Source organism: Platichthys flesus, chromosome 15, assembly GCF_949316205.1.
Source record: "Platichthys flesus chromosome 15, fPlaFle2.1, whole genome shotgun sequence".
In the NCBI taxonomy this organism is placed as follows: domain Eukaryota; kingdom Metazoa; phylum Chordata; class Actinopteri; order Pleuronectiformes; family Pleuronectidae; genus Platichthys; species Platichthys flesus.
The window spans coordinates 8,939,341-8,956,610 of record NC_084959.1 but is presented as its reverse complement, the minus strand read 5'-3'; the positions used below and the strand labels follow the sequence as shown (position 1 = coordinate 8,956,610).

The window sequence follows — 17,270 nt, the reverse complement described above, 5'->3', positions numbered from 1 at the left end:
AGCCAAAATCTGAAATTGACAGATTCAGAAAAACAGGAACTCAAGTCTGTGCAATTTAACATTGGTTAATACAATCCTCAGACTGCTGAGGGGGGAGGGGAACGCAAAAATCTTTTCATTTGTGACCTAGGGAGGCAAGGAGGCTGTGACCTGGATGGTGTCTGTCCTTGGTGAAGCTCTCAGCCTGAGCACTGCCCCTCCTGGGATTAGGGTTGACTAGATGTGAACTACATGTGTCCAGTGAGCAAACTGGTCTGAGTTCAGGTTGAGGTGCAGGGGAGGTGGTGCCTCTTAGAGTAGAATGAAACCTCCAAATATACAAACTGTTTGTCCTGGCTTGCTGGTGATGGCGAATCTACATTCAGGCGTTACCTCGTGTTTATAGCTGGAGGTCGAGTAACCATGTGTCTGAGAGCGGTGAAGTGATGAAGCTAAGCTGGCTGCCGATGGTCAGTAAATCTAAAAACTGCTTGTTAACGTGCGATGGCTTGAGTGTGGAGGACTTGACTGATCAGACATCTGAGAAACATGAGTACAGCTACAAGTGATTACTTTTTCAGAATTTTTCCTAACAGCCCCAGATTGAAATGTCTGGAGAAGGATAAGTGAGCCCAGAGGAAATGAAACTGAAAAATGTATAGAAAATTGATATGGGGTAAGTGGACGTGTTGATAACGGGCCTAAGAAGAGAGGGTAGCAAAAGAATACACATTTCTCGATGAAGGTGAAGGTGTCAACGTGGAAAGACAACGAGTTCCGAGAGGTTTTGGTGATGTGCTGTAAACTGCAATGTTATGCCTCCTGCCTGCTCTACCGAGGTGACACCCCTGGTCTCTTATTTCTGTTTTTGCGAAATTCGTATAACGTGGACTATCAAGCTGCGTTCTTAAAATGTAAAAAAGTCAAACTCATGAAAATGTCCAGGCCCAAGTTTCTGGAGCTCATATCTGAAAACGACTTGAGAAAAGAGCCCAAACACAAATCAAGCACAAGAGATGGAAACCAGGGAAGAGAAACAGGAGACTGGTGGCTGGACCAAATCAACCTGGTGATTCATCAACGCTCTGCTGGCTCTAGAGAGGACGACTAGAAACCTCCACTTCAGAACGTCCCCTCTGCTGTATCCTGATGTTTGAGTGACAGTGATTCGCTACAAAGCAAGAAAAAGAAAACGAAGACACCTGTTCACAGAGAAGAAAGAACTTTAATTAAATATAGTGACGAGTCAAAAAGTTACTTTTACACTTCAAAGTTCAAAATAATAATAATAAAAAAAAATCAACATTATCATCTTTACAGTAGTTTCCTCTGTACTTCCACACCGGTACTGCTGATAACGTGTGTGTGAATGATGACCGCCACTGAATCCAGACAAGCCGTGATGAATGTGTTCACTGTTGTTTGACAAGTGCTTCATCATACTTCATTAAGCCAAACCCTTGAGTCACTTCTTCCTGTACAGGTATTTAAACTATGTAATATACAAACACAAAAAAACAATTAAAAAAAAACATCCTTCAACTTTAATTAAAACATCACATTCTTCTTTTTAAGGAAAAATGATGACACTCAGTCACACACACATGCTCACCAACAGAAGAGTGGTCTCCAGACCCATGTTTGAGATCAAATAAATAGGTGGCTCATTTTTTTTTTAAAGGAAAAGTGAAGGAAAAGAAAAAGCAGAAGGCAAACATACAGAGTATTAATAGTACAATCAAAACAAGGTGGGGGAGGGAAATGAAGGAGAGGAAGGGAGCAGAGAGAGGACAGAAAACCTGACTGGAGCAGGAGAAAGGAGAGAGCGAGAGAGAGAGACATTTGTTCCATCCATCTCTTTCTTTCTTCATCATTGCATGTAAGACAAACACAGACAATCATATTGACAAATATGTAAATGCTACGTCGAGATAATGCAACAGAAATATGCAGACTTTAACATTGATGGTACAAGATGAAACTTCCATAAATGATTTAAAAAAAAAAAAATACACCATGGCTTCTTTTAGTTTGATTGAAATGAGCAGTGGAAGTTTGGCTTATAATAAACAGACGATATGATATAAAATCAAATAACATTCAGGTCCTCTGAAATGAGAGACATAAGCAAATCAGAACATGAGAACATAATGAAGGGCGTGAGTTTAGGGGTTTTAGTTGATTTCTGGGATTTTTCATATTTGATAATGTTCCTGTTCTTTCAACCAAGTTCTTGAATACTGCCCGTAGTCTCTCTGAGGCTACTGACTTCTGGCTGAGAGGGTATTGTTCCCTCATTTAGCTTAAATCTGAAATTTTTGTTTGGGTCTAGTTAGGTTTTCTGTCCAGTAAAATTAACTTTTAAACAGTTTCTAGTTGTAGCATATCTGAAATCTGACGCTCCTATTAAACAGACAGTTTATACATAAAATAACATTATTGGCTTATACTGCTTGTGACAAGAAAACACGTGTAGAACAGCAGGGACACTGTGGCATAAGACTGTTTGAGCATCAACATCTCAAATAAGGGCTTTGGCAAAATTAAGAGAACACAAACTAAAAGCGTTAAGACTATAGAATCACACACAGTGAGGTGCAAGCTCAGACTGCAGGCCTGAGGGAGCAGTGACGTTCACAGCAAACCATCAGGGACTTTCCACACACTGCTAATTTAAGACATGTTGCTCGGTCCTGCGCTGCAAAAATTGTCCCATGTGGATGGAGTCTTTCCTTCTTAATATGTGCATAAATAGGATGTAATTATGGTTTAAAGGAGACATAGTATGCTTTTATTGAGGTTGATAATTGTAATTATTTACTAACACCATTTAGAAAATGAATTACTTTCCTCGGACTGTCCGTTGCTACAGCTCCTCTGTTCAGCCTCTGTCTCGGAAACTTGGTTTTAGCTCCTGTGTCTTTAAGAACCCCTCCCAATAAAGCTCACTCTGCCATTGATTGGTCAGTTGGTGTTATGTCCCAAAACTTGTTCTGTGTCATGATTTCCCGCCAACCGGCACCTGCTGACTGGCCTTTAAAAAGCCTGAGAAGCTTCCGGCTCTCCCTCTCTCTCTGTGCAGCCAGGATCAGCTGCATTGCTATCAGCCACCAATCCTTTCTTGTTCTTAACTTTAAAATAGATTTTTCCAAAGTTAGTTGTTGTTTGACTACTCTATGTTGCTTCCCTTTAGCCGGGTGGTAACAGTTGGCCCAATCTGTCGGAATTGACCAATGACTTCCACTGTGTAGATTATTCTGACCATTGACGAGGTGTTTCAGTCTCGTTTACTGCTGAGGGAGCAGACTATGGTGGACTTTTGGTTTTAAAACTTTATTACCTTTTACATAGGCAAAACATATATATGTAACCCACTAGAGGATAGTAAAACTAAAAAAGGCAAACTATGTCTCCTTTAAATACAAAGGTAAGTGGGGCAGATTTGAAGCCACTGTACCTCAGTTAAAGAAAGTTATTTTTTTTGACTCAATAGAAGGTTTGAAGACTTGACAATTCTTGCAGTGCAGAATTTAAGACACACCATTGTCTAGTTCTCACTAGATCAGTGGGCAGGTAACACAATCAAATCTGATTGGCTGTCTAATCACACAACAACAAAAAAACTAAAAAAAGATAAGTCACAGCAAACCAAAAGAGGGAGTTAAGACAAAACATGATACAAAATCAACTCTCACAGCAAAACTTAAGTCTAAATGGCAGCAGTCTTTAAGACATGTCCCTTGGAGGTCACCGTGGCTGCGTCCAACTTAAAAACAAATCAAATGGTCACAGGAGCGATGGACAGACTCATTGGCAGAGTTGTTGGTTCAAATCCTCGACAGTGAGGCTGCTGTTGGCCTCAAGTCATCACACACCTCTCTGTTAGGTTGGAGCGTAATTCATTCATGGCCTTTTTCCAACTAACTCTATCACCAAGGAGGTTATGTTTTCACCCCTGCAGGTCCATTTGTTGGTTGTTGTGTTGTGAGCAAGATTATGCAAAAACTTCTGGATGGATTACTACCAGGACCAGGCGTGAGCGAAAAATCTGGCATGTTTAGGGTACTGCTATTTATGTGTGTGCAGTTTGGTGCGGATCCAAATACAATCAGTATCCAGTGAATTTAAGTGTGGTTTTCATTTGGTGGAGGAATGTGCTCCACTGAGTGCCATTCTACTCTCTCTCTATCTCTCTCTCCTGAATCGAGCAGGGTTCAAAACAAAATTCTTCTTGGTTCGATGAGTGACTGAATTCTCTTTCGCTGAAAGGCAGACTTGCACTTTTTTACAAATGAGCACACAGGAGCATCATCAGCATCAGTCGCAGACAGGAAGCATCTGAATCCATCAGGCTGAATGATTGAATGTAGATGAAAGAATGTGAGTGGATTTGGCAAAGAGGACAGAAAGTGGGTGCGTGTCTGGTTTGGCTTGTCTGCGTCGGCTGGATTCCACCCTGTATGAATCCCTGCAGCCTCTTCATCATCATCATCATCATCATCATCATCATCATCATCATCATCATCATCATGGTTTGTTTACTCATCATCAACACCATCATCATTAGGTATTCTTCACATTATAATCCTTCATTAACGACCAAACTTCATAAATAGAAAATCCCTCATGTAGGTTATACAGATAGAAGATGATTATCACACGTTAACTGCACAAAAAGTAAAACAAATCGACAATCACTCAAGGGAGGAAGTGGATTCTCTCCTAAATAAATACACTTCCAGTGTCCATGGAGAGTCATGATGTAGGCGTGGCCATTCTCCTTTAAAAGCATCAAGGTGTACAAAGTCTAAACAACTTATTTCCTCGCAAACATTTGTTTCCTTGCAGTTGTTTGTTTTTTTTCCGTGTTAGAAAGGGCCTGAGTTGGGTTTGTTCCTTCAGATAGGGAGGGCTGCGTCCATCCCCCGACCGGAGTCCGACTCCCACCGAAAACCTCCGCCAGGATCGGTGCGAGTGTGCTTGGTTCATCTCACACACACACACACATACACACACACACGCACACACACATTCACGCACACACTCAGTCATGCACTCACATCTTTTACATGGGTGGGACAATCATTCCAGGGATTGCTGTCGGGTGGAAAGAAAAATAAACAGAGGGAGGGGAGGGAGGGAGAAAAAGACAGATCTTTTTTTTAAAACACAGCCAAATATTTTCATCGTCATAAAAAAAAAAAAAAGAAATCTCTCGTAAATGCATCAATATGTTTTCCCATCTGTGCAGCTGTGTGACTGCAGAGACATTTAAACATCAATAGAGGAATAAATCAGTAAAACTGAGCGAGGACACGTCATTTGAGTTGGCTGTGAGAGACGATGCTTACACACAAACACACACATGTAACGCAGAGCCGGAACAGTTGGCATATTTTACTATATGTTTGTGTGTTTGTGCATGTGTGTGTGTATATGGGTGTGTGTTTGTGTGTGTGTGGGTGTGCCTGAGAGATTGCATCATGGTGTGTGTTGTATTTAAACCCAAGGGATGGGTGTGAACACATAGCCCAGCCCATACTGACACACACATGCGCACACACACGCAAAAAAAACAACAACAGACCATAGAAATAATTTAATGGATTTATATTTCATGGGAAGTGAAAACTATGGAAGGAAAATAATATTTATGTCGAAAAAAACTCTACAAACTCTAATGTTTCATCTCTACCACTATTTTTTCCTGTCTTGATGCTGCCCACCCCCGTAAAACATGGCCAGGTATACTGACAGTATAAAGTGTCAAGAGAGTCGAACAGCTGTCATTGTTGATCGCTCCCTAGTAAGCTGCCAGCATGTGATCACAGAGTGTGTGTGACAGAGGAAAGTACTGTGTGTGCGTGTGCATAGTGTTTATGTCAGCTGTGCTTTGAGGCTAAGCTTTGAGTTCCCACACCCTCGCTCGCACATGCTCTCTCTTACTCACTCTCTCGCTTCACAGACACACACACAAGCACACACAAACACACACACACACACACACACACAAGCTAGCGTAAGTTCACACACACATCTAAACAAAGTCAGTAACTCAGAGAAATAAATTCACTGTGCCAAATGTCTTTTTTTTGTTTCTGTAAATATCCAACTTCCTGTCTTTTGTTTTCCCAGCCAATAGAGCGACAGAGAGGAGTTACCAGGCAACAGATCTGTGTTGTGGGATGGGAGGTGAATGGAAAACTTAACACAGGCCGAAGATGAAGTGATGTTAAGAAGGAGAGAACAATTGAAAGAAAGATAACGTGTTTAGGAGAAGTTGAGGTGAAAAAGCAGGATTATGAGTGAAATGAGTTATTGAACGTTTAAAGTCTCAAATGAACTGGTCAGTTTATCGGAAGGAGCAAATGTGAGTGGTTAACAGAGAAGACTGAAGAAAGAGCTGAGGAACATACTTCAGGTGAAGGCCAGGCCTTGTAGAGAGCTGGCTGTTGAGTACTTGCTAGAGTCCACAAATGTCTGATCTGGTAGAGAGAGACGGGGACCGAGACATGACAAGGGAAGGGTGGAAGTCCAGAGGAGTAACAAGAGGAAGGGTTACAAGATAGAGAAGGAAAACAGGAGAGAGAAGAGAAAACAAATTTGGTTCATCCAAAAGGTGAAGCAATACAAAAAGAAAGTGGATACAAAATGTCCTCAACAGAAAAAAAGTTCATTTAAAAAGTTTGAAATGACCTAACCACAGAAACTTCAGTTTATTTGGCAAATAATCACATAATACTGAAACAGTCACAAGTATTGAATGTCAATGCAGCGTGATGCTCTTGTGTAATGATGTGAGGAAAAGGTTAAGGTGAAGATTGCGCGTTTCAGTGCAAAACTTTGACACTGAGCAGTGTGTTGTGTGTCGTCTATGACTATCAACACTGGTTTAAGACGTCAATAGTTCAAACTATGACCATGCATTAGTCCAAGCGGATGTCGCATCTCTGACACGACTCAGTGGTGGACAATTTCGCACTCTTAATAAAATCATATATGAATACAATGAATACCTGAGGTTTATGGGAATTTTATTAGTTCTGCCTGTTTTGGTCATAAATCAAACTCCCGGATGAATAAAAACAAGATCTGAGGATGCCTCACTGTGAGGACGATGTGAATGCATGTAGAACATTTCATGGAAGTCTATTCAATAATTTGGTGAGGCATTTCACTAAATAACACAGATGTGAACCGAAGCAGTGGAAAAAGCAGAGGATCACAATAAGATAAGATTAATTCCTAACTTCTGTGATATTCGGTCATATTTTATCAAGACCTGTGAGAAGAGGAAGAGGAGGATGTGAAACACAACGGGGAGGATCGTGACGGATGAGTTTCCACGGAGGAGCCCCCCCCCTTTCAGCATCCTCTGGCTGACTGGCTGCTGTCATGTTAAATTACCTTGGAGGCCGTTGGCGCTGGTACACGAGGGCGGGGGGGAGGAGGAGGGCCTGACCACCGGAGCAAAGGCCGACTTCTGCTTAACGGCCGCCGACACCATGTTGGCCGGAGAGAAGGAGAAGACGCCAGAGGAGGAGGAGCAGTTGGAGGGGAGGCCGGTGGAGGAGGCCATGGTGGGACTGGATGGGACAACTGGAGCGGGAGAAATGAACGTCGGGAGAGAGGAGAGGAATAAACAGAAAGAGAGAGGGAGAGTTGTGGGATACAGAGGGGAGGGGTGGATTGAAGATGGAGGGTGAAAATAAAGATGAGATTTATTTCATTAATTTATTGAAAAATAATTTATAATTTCATCAGGTACATAAGAAATTCTCCACTTTATGTGAGACAGAAATTCCTGATATATATCACACTGACCCACATTAAACGCTTCAAGTGAGATTATACTATATAAATACATATAAGGACACTCCTTGAATGTGTTTCAACTGTAGACTGTGTATGAAAATGAATGACCAATAATCCCAAGGTGGCCGGCTGCAGTATCGCTCATAAACCTCACCTCCTCCATGTTAGTGGATGGGAAAAGTGTTAATTTTTAAGGGGTGAAATGCTGAGAATGGATTTTGTGATTGGTCATGCATGGGTGTCAGTGGGACCTCGATGCCACGGCTCCTTCTCCCCATCGCTACTGCACGATTCCAAGATGGTGCCGCCCATATCTGGGATATTATAGCTTCATTTTTGTACAACGGGAGGAAGTGGATATGCGTCGTCCATCTTTATATGCAATCTGTGGTTTAGACACAAGTTTGGAGCACTAACTGAGCCCTGACCTCAACCTCATCCAACATTTGTGGGAGGATCTTTTGGGATTTGCATAGTTCAGCCACGAACAGAGCTACATCAAAGATCTGTCCCTGCACACGTAGCAGAGGCTGTCACCACAGCAGATCACTCTCCATTGTCCCACTATCACATCATGGTGTAGTGTTTGCATGCCCACATAGTTTTGTTTGTGTGGTTTATTAAGGCACTGAGTGCATTTGATGAGAAGTAACACAGGGACGTTTTAAGTAAAGCCGACTCCTCCTAAGTCAAACATCCACATCCGCATCCACCTGCATCATCATCTTCAGTGTGAACATTTTTAGCAAATACACAGCGTCTCTCTGTCTCCATCCACTATCCTATCTCTATCTCTCTCTCGCTTTCTGCCAAATGGAAGCGAGATGCAATTAACCAACAGAGAGAAAATAGGTGTGGCTGTCAGATGAAAGTCTGCAAGCGGAGAGGGGAGGAGACGGACGGAGGACAAAATGGATTCTATGGGCTGGGAGTTAGCGATTGTTTTTGAAGACACAGAGACAGAAAACCCCAGGGGGGGAAATCTCCACACAGCAGATCTGAGACTTTCACTTTCTGTCCGTTTTAGTCTTTGTAAAACCAATTTTTTGTTCTTCTCAGCGACAGTGTAGGAACTGTATTCAAGATGTGCATACACGTATATGTTTGCGTGTGGGGGTGAATGTGCACACTCACTAGCATAAGGCGAGTTGGCTGCAGAGCCGTTGAGGAAAGTGGGCGAGCCTCCCAGGTTTGTCATGCCTGTGTTGTTAGCGTAGCCGTTCATGGTGCTGGTGACTGAGGTGTAACTGTTCTGCTGGGGCGTGGGGCTAGGCACATAACCGTGAGGGGACACACTACTGCTGCTGCGCACGAAGCCTGCAGGACACAGGGCGGAGAGGAAGAGGGTCAGAGTGACGAGGACACAGGTCATTCACAACACACATCTGGAACATCTGCACAGTGACAACTTTGTATGAAAAAAGGATTTTAGGCAAATGGCTAAAGGTTTTCACAGGATTTCAAGATAGCTGCAAGATGACTGGGCAAAAATGATATGTATCTGTGTCAAAAAAAGATCCTCACCCTGATTGGCCTGTTGCGGTTCGGAGACGTTGACGGACAGCTGCCCTCCAAACGAGTTGACCCCCATCATGCCGCCGTGGTTGGAGCCGGAGAGCTGGGAGTGTCCTCGGGGAACGCTGTAGAGAGCCTCAGCGATGTCCGCCGCACGCTTCAGGATGATCTCCTGCAGGATCACGGGAAAACAAAAAAGAATAATTATTGAAATGAGAACTAACATACTCATGCTTTCACACTCCGTCCTCTTTCCGTGTATGTGTCTGCTCATTACCTGGTTGTTATGGGGCAAACCATAGAGGGCTTCCACCAGGTCGGCTGCTCTCTTCAGAATAACCTCCTGAGAACAGATGAAGGAAAAGATAAATTGTTTGCTTCAGTTTTTATGCCCTTCCTCTTATGTCGTCTTGGGGGTCAGAATTTTGAAAAATGAATCTAAGTTATAATTCACCAATATGTTAGATTCAGCTTTCAGTCACACACGCAGTCCGATTTCAAAGAACGACACAAAAGTGATTGAAAAAAGTACAATCTCTTTCCTCTCACCCCCCCCCCCCCCCAACACGCCATCCACCGGCATCCGTTTCACCGTCTATTCGTGATAAACAAATTGCCCTTCACTCCTTTTAAAGAGAAATAATCTGCTGTCAAGTCGAGTGCTTTTATGCGTCTTCGTGACATCTCAAAGTGACAGGTATTTAAAATATGCTCTGAAGTAAATCTGAATTGCTCAGTGGGATCTTCTCCTGTGCATTGCTGTTCGTATATATCTGATCACATGTGGGCAGTTCTTGTCCTGACCTGCTCTGTTGCTGTGACACTCTAGACAATCCTTCAACAGTTCTTATTTTCTCATGTTGTGTTTTATTATAGTTTAAAAAAATGAGGTAGAGGTGAAGAAGACCTGGATGTGCCCCACTGTGACAGTTCTTTCATTTCTATTCCCCTCCAGTGATGGAAAGTGTTATTAATTATTCCTGGAAGTTATGTTTTAATCTACCCCCTCAATTTTCTCATCTCTGTCTGTTCTCTACCCAGGCTCCTCTGCTCCCTCGACCCATTTTCACCTCTCTCGCCACCACTCCCTTCCCCCTGCTTTGCCTCCACATCGGGAATTGTCTCACTTATTTCCCCAAACCCACAAACACATCAACAGTTCTCTCTCCTTTTTCTCAGCCTCTTTATTGTTTCTCCTCTCCTCCTCGACCGCCCACTCTCTCGATCTAACCCTCTTTCGCTCGACTCCCACCCCGGGGTCTAAGGTGTCTTGTTTAACAGTTAATGTGTTGTCGTTTCCACAGCGTGAGGCCGCCCGGCGACAGAGAGAAAATTACTCTGTGCTTCACAGTATTAACCTGCACTGTGTGACACACACACACACACACACACACACACACACACACACACACACACACACACACACACACACACACACACACACACACACACACACTTATGGATGACTGCCTGAGCGCTCTCGTGTGAGCATGTGCCTGGTGAACATATTGCCTCTCCATCAGTGTGTGTGTGTGTGTGTGTGTGTGTGTGTGTGTGTGTGTGTGTGTGTGTGTGTGTGTGTGTGTGTGTGTGTGTGTGGTGATATGTGAGGTCACAGAGCCAGTCAGCAGTTTTAGTGTGCCTGTCCATGGTGCTAAATTCAATCTTTTACACATTATTACAGCCAGGCTGGCTCTCTGTTAACCTCTCATTATAAGGCTGTTGAGCTAAGCAGCTCACACACTCTCACCCACACACTCAGACGCATGCAGACACACACACACACACACACACAAACCCTAACACTATAACACTAACACTCACAGAAACCTGATCCTGGCTGTTCGAGCGGTTCCTGTAAGGCAGTAGCTGATAAACGGGAAGGAAAGATGATCCGCTGGTAACATCATCATTATCAGGTCTGCAGACACGACATCACTCAAAGCCTGCGACTGCTGGGATCGATGCACTCTGAATACTGTGCCTGTTTACGTCTCTCATTATTGGACACACAGCTACTCGCATCGCCTTATTAATCTCTCTCAGGTTGCCTCTGTAAATAAGAAAGCATTGTTTGCCAGATTACCTGCTGCTTGTGCTGATATGAATGAGGCTAAAGCTGTTGTTGCAGATCTGTCCGCAGACTCTTAAACTTATAAAGCGTAGTTTTTGAAAACTGTTAAAACAACAGCAATGCACAAGATGAATATGCATCTCTGATCCCATCTGATTAGTGTGGTCATGGAGAGACAAATGTATTTATATAATTTCAACATCTGGCAGGAATTAGTCTCAAACCACATCCTATGGTAACTTCAATTTACAGATTTTAGTCTGTGTTCCTTGTTGAGATCGGACAGCTGTGTGATCTGCCTGAGATTCTTTAGTTGAACTATGTGGGACACCGGCACCACGAGCTGAGCTGGTGGTCGCCCCATATACGGAGGCTTGAGACCTAAAGCAGTCGCAGGCTCGATTCTAACATGTCCTGTTACTGCAAAGAGTTCTTTGAGTCCATTTATTCACTGTCTTCACCGGTAAATAAAGTGCTGTCAGTGAACTTATTTGCGTTAAACCCTTGTTGTCTATGTGTTTGCATGATGACATGCAGATGGGTCACCTGCTTCCTGGGTTTACAGTAGACGATGATGAATTATGACAGTGATGGAAACTGGCTTTGAAGCATTTCTGCTTTAATCACCGATTTGTGTCCTTTCTGTGATTCCTCTAATTGCTGCAATGAAAAATGATTGTAAAGCTGTAATCTCTAATGTTTGCCTTGATTCATGTGTTCGTCCTACATCGTCTTTGTCTGCTGTCAAATATTTATGGAATATACGCCTGACAGGCACTTGTCCCTCATTTCATTTTCACTCTTACAAACACAGTCAGACACAGAAAAAAATAGGGAAACATGAAAGAACAGCCATATCTGTCGGCAGAGAGAGAAAATAAGAGGAGGTGTAATCATACATCACACACACACACACAGACACACTCACACACATATGTCCTATGCATTAGGACCAGAGGAAACGCTGAGCAGACTCTCTGTGGGGTCATATGTGTGTGTAACATGCGTGTGCCAGGGCGGCACAGACATGACACACACGACTTATTCTTCCTTAATGCTGGTACATTAGCCCCTTGATCCGCTTCTAATGTCCCATTAGGGATGCTGTACATGCAGGGTCACACCTCGCACAGGGATGATGTCATACTTAACATGAGGCCAATGAGGGATGTGGGGCCAATCACACACATGCACACATAATTAAAAGTATTGATTTGTGCGCACACACACTCTCACACACACACACACACACACACACACACACACACACACACACACAATCACTCACTGATTGAGTGAAGAGAGAAAGAGAGTTCCATGGTTTCACGTCTGTGTGTTCATGCATCACCAGGATTACTCATACGGGGCCGGTGCTGACCTCAGTGTGATGCATGACATCCAAATGAGTCGCATAGCGATGTCGGCTGAGTGAGTCACAAAGGAAGTCACCAGTCTGACGGCGGTGACACATACTGGTCAACCTTCCCAACCAGGACTCCTTCACTACCAGAGCTGATCAGTAAGCAGATCTCATCCTGACCTCAACCTGAACCAAACCACATAAAATAAAATGCTTCTACAAACACAATGGCAGAAATGCAATTCGTGCCAAGACATCTCATTTTTTTCGCTAAGTTAAAACAAGGAGAAGACCTTGACTGTTTTTTAAGGCTGTTTTTGTCCTAATTTTCCTGCTGCAGTGCAAACCAAGAGGGGTGATTGATTTCTTTGTGCAGCCACAGACGTGTTCCTGCTCCTTCTTCTTTTCTCCGTTTCAGACAGATTCTCCTCACGGGTGATTAGACCAGAGTATAAAAAACTGCTGTATAGGTACTTGATTATCAAACGTTTTCAGATTTTTGACAAAGCTGAAGAATTTGTCAAGATTCAAAAGTCAGAATTATTCAATTCCAAACCAATATTCACTCTTGATTTGTACTAAGAAGCCACTGGTCTGACAAAGTGTAACTGGGGCAGAACAGCAGCCACCCCATTGCTCAAAGGGCTCCTTTATAGTTTAAACTGGACAGTGAAAACAGTCTCCAGGCATCACGGTGTAAATCACTTTATACAGTAACTATATGTGCACTTGGATGAAGGCTTAAGAGATTATTGTGACATAAAGTGGCAGCTGAATACTGGTGTGTGTGTGTGTGTGTGTGTGTGTGTGTGTGTGTGTTTGTGTGTGTGTGTGGCCAGCAAAATCCCCTAAATGTTCACTGAACAATTATAGAATCGGCTGTCCACTGGTAATCCTCTCATACACTCCACTGCCCCGTCTGTCAGTCTATCTGTCATCTGCCTGTTTGTCGGTCTGTTGTCGGTCTGTTGTCGGTCTGTTGTCTGTCTGTTGTCTGTCTGTCTGTTGCCGGCCTGTCGTCTTGTCTGTTATCTTCATTATGAGGGCTGATCAATACTCCTGACGTGCAGGCAAGTGTGTGTGTGTGGCGCCAAACAAAACTATCACCCCCCCCCCACCCATATTAACACACACACACACACACACACACAGACTGCTGGTGGGCAGCAGCAATAAAGTCTCACGGTTCGATCAACCAATAGTCTGCACAATGATGAATTACCCAGCAATGCACACACACACACACACACACACACACACACACACACACACACACACACACACACATAGAAACCGGTAAAAATGTGTAAGAGAAACCAAATTTCTTTGTCACTCATTGTCTTTTGTAGTTTCTCAGGAGATTTGGTTTCCTCTAGAACTAGAACCGTTAAAGTTTGTTTTTCATCTTGTGCACTATAAAAAAAAACACAGTGACAAGTCTCTGTGTTTACAGATCAATAGTCCTCCCCCATGTTTGGCTCTGATTAACCTCTCTGTCGTCCTTTGGTTGGATCTGATACCTGATCAGTGCATCCAGCTTCTCAGTGCAACCTGTTAGTTCTCATTGTAGACTTGCCTGGAAATATCTTGCGTGATGATCATTTTGATTATTATAGGCTGAAGATCCATGGTAATGGTTAAAAGAACACGGATGCAGCAAATACAGGTCATATTCTGGCAATTTACGGTTATGAAATCAAATGATCTGGTTAATGATGCTGGTTATAGTAAAATAATGAAATCAATTTTAATTTGCAGATTAGTGAGAGGATGCAAACTCTCATGAGTCACATGTGGCAACATAATGTCGACCTCTTTCTCTCTGCTCAAAAAAATGTAAAAGACAAACATGATCTGCAACAAAGGGTCAGTTAAATGATGATTTCACTGGCCAACAATTAAGTGGCAATTATTATTTCAATCAATCAATAAACCAAAAATCGAAAATGCTAAATATTTGATGGTACTATATCTGCCATATATATGACACTTTCCGAAACAAAATATCTGCATTCGGCTGGTCGGGAAAAAACAAGATTATTGTTTGGGCATAAAAAAGTTTGACATCACAGTTTTAGTGAACAGACCAAAATGTAATAAATGAAGTGTGAGAATAGTATCAAATTCACTGTTTATTAAAAAAGGGCTTATAGTTGTAGCCCTCAGGCTTCCTGCGCTGGCTCTGAGCACTGGCAAGAGACTCGCTGAATCGGCCAACATGGACGTAATAACTTTGAAACTCTGCTGGATTTGACCACACCACATTAACGACTTCTTACCAAATCTGCAAAAATTATGATTGAAAAATTCCCTGTTGTAATGATTTGTAACCGGTCCTAAAAAGAGAGTAACTTTACACCGTAAAATGTTCCAACAGTCTAAAACACCCAACTTTGCTCATTACAGTGAAGCCAACTGGACAGAAGAGTGTTTGTCCAGTTTCACAACTTGACTCTAAGTTTTAATACCAGCATTTAAACAGCAACGGGCTCATTAACTTCCGAGGCTAAACACGTTGTAACGTACAGTATCGTCCACTGTAAACAAGGGAGAACAATAAACGTTTATGACAATAAATCCACAAACTTCACATTTGAGGCGCGGAGTGTGTGTGATGTGCGGTTCCCACGGTGATAATGCGCATCTACATGACGAATGATTGCTAACACATGTGCAGGAGCCACGGTGTCGGCGCGGCCGCGATGACATCGCACTATCACCAGATCATCGCATCGTGACCAGCGCCCAGGCCTTGATGATGTCACAGCAGAGGCAGCCAATCCTGGATCAGCTCCATCGGGCATGAGGAGCCAATCGAAAGCAGCTGTTTTTGAAAAGGTCGTGACCCCCCCCCCACCCAGATTTTCTTACCCACGTTTAAAGTGAACGTGGCGAGCCTGCACGAGCACACACACACACAAAGACACACACACACTTTGAAAGAGTCCCCTCTGCATGTACAGATCAACATGACAGGGTTTCGTTTTCAAAGCCGAGCTCATCTTTTGGTGCTAATTGTTTACATCTGCGGATCCTTTAAAACGCTCTGCTTGATCTCCAGCTGTTAAACAAATAATCAGATATGACTTTCTGATCTGGAGACGATTCAAACACTCACCCTGCAAACGAGGGTTAAGCAGCTCGCACACGCAGAGTTCACAGAGAGGTAACAACACGAGCCACCAGAGATTTGAAAACACACATTCGGCAGAGAAATTCAAAAACAACACAAACAAAACCCACACGCAACACATAAACGCATAATTGTTTTGTTCTCAGTGTTTTGAATTCATGTCTGTGTGTCTGCGGCGCTGGTTCTTTGATAACAGCAGCTGCTCAGTGTAGCTCAATGCAACTGAGCAGCTGCAGATTCGATCACGGTAAGCGTAAGTCAGCCCTCCTGAAGGGTCCCAGTGAACATCATCAAGTTCACTGGGATTCTTTTGCACAAGGTGAACATTAATTCAATGTGTTACCTTCGGCAGCCTCTCTGGGTCCCCGGGGTGTCGCGGGATGACTTTCTGAAGCCTCTGGAAACCGTAGTCGATGGTTGGTTCATTCAGCGCTGTGGAGAACAGAAGCGGAAATCTGCTTTATTGTTTAGAACAGACAGATCTCATGAGACAAGCACTTCCTGAGTGAGTCTAGAAAATGGGGCCTGTTCGAAGGTGATGTCATGCTGGGGTGGATGCAACGTAAAAAATTTTAGCTAAGAAGTCACAATTCAGGAATTCTACTACTTTTCTGCCGTTGGTCGACATTATTGTCCCTTAAAAAAAGAACATTGTCCAAAGTGCCACCTACTGTAGAAACCCACAGAGTAGATTGTATCACCAACAACCTAAATAAGCTGTACCACAGTAAGCTGGTTTATAATGCAATTAAGTATATCCAACATTTGATATGCTAAATGTGTTTTAGATGTTTCACTTCCTTTAAAATGGGAAAATAAGGCATTAGCTGTGGTGGACACTATCTGATATTGGTTATTGCCACATTTGAAGATATTTCCCACTTCCTGTTACCATAATGATGTTGTGTCTTATTTGCTTCTTCCTCCTTTTTGCCTCAGTGAAGGGTAAACATGTGTGGTAAGATTTTCCATTCCGCCATCTGCTCTTTCTTGAAACTTAAACTTTGTTTTTGCACCCTTAACCTCTTTAATGGCGTTTTCAACCAATTCCCAACAGTGTCATATAATGTAAAATACAGCACTGGGGGAATGAGACACTGACCAGTAAGCGTTGATGGGAAATAGGAAAACTGACTCTTGACCCTTGGAGAAAAAAAACATAAAAATATTTAGATTTCCCAGTGGGATTTCATATTTAATCTAACATGTCTGTGTAAACATCCAGTTGATGCAAAACAACAGAAAGCTAAAGCTGATGATTGTGTACATGAATCAACCAACAACCGTCAAGGCTTCCAGCTCACCAGGCTCAGCAGTTTCAGCTGGAAAACAAGATATCTGATGCAAGAGTCTTGTTTAAGCAACAGTATCCTTCTTTGAACACTAATGTTGAA

General features: G+C 42.9%; 1 protein-coding gene across 1 annotated transcript in view; it reads right to left on the bottom strand.

The window, feature by feature from the left end:
• Positions 1–1,184: 1,184 nt before the first annotated feature.
• The window catches only part of LOC133970063 (transcription factor COE1-A-like), a 94,490-nt gene continuing 78,404 nt past the window's right edge, over positions 1,185–17,270 (bottom strand). Inside the window, exons 11-17 of the mRNA XM_062406880.1 lie at positions 16,220–16,308; positions 9,587–9,652; positions 9,319–9,481; positions 8,929–9,111; positions 7,387–7,578; positions 6,396–6,464; positions 1,185–5,076 (exon numbers count right to left, since the gene is read on the bottom strand). Coding sequence (XP_062262864.1) covers positions 6,397–6,464; positions 7,387–7,578; positions 8,929–9,111; positions 9,319–9,481; positions 9,587–9,652; positions 16,220–16,308 — 761 coding nt within the window. The 3' untranslated portion in view covers positions 1,185–5,076; position 6,396. The remainder of the gene's footprint in view (positions 5,077–6,395; positions 6,465–7,386; positions 7,579–8,928; positions 9,112–9,318; positions 9,482–9,586; positions 9,653–16,219; positions 16,309–17,270) is intronic.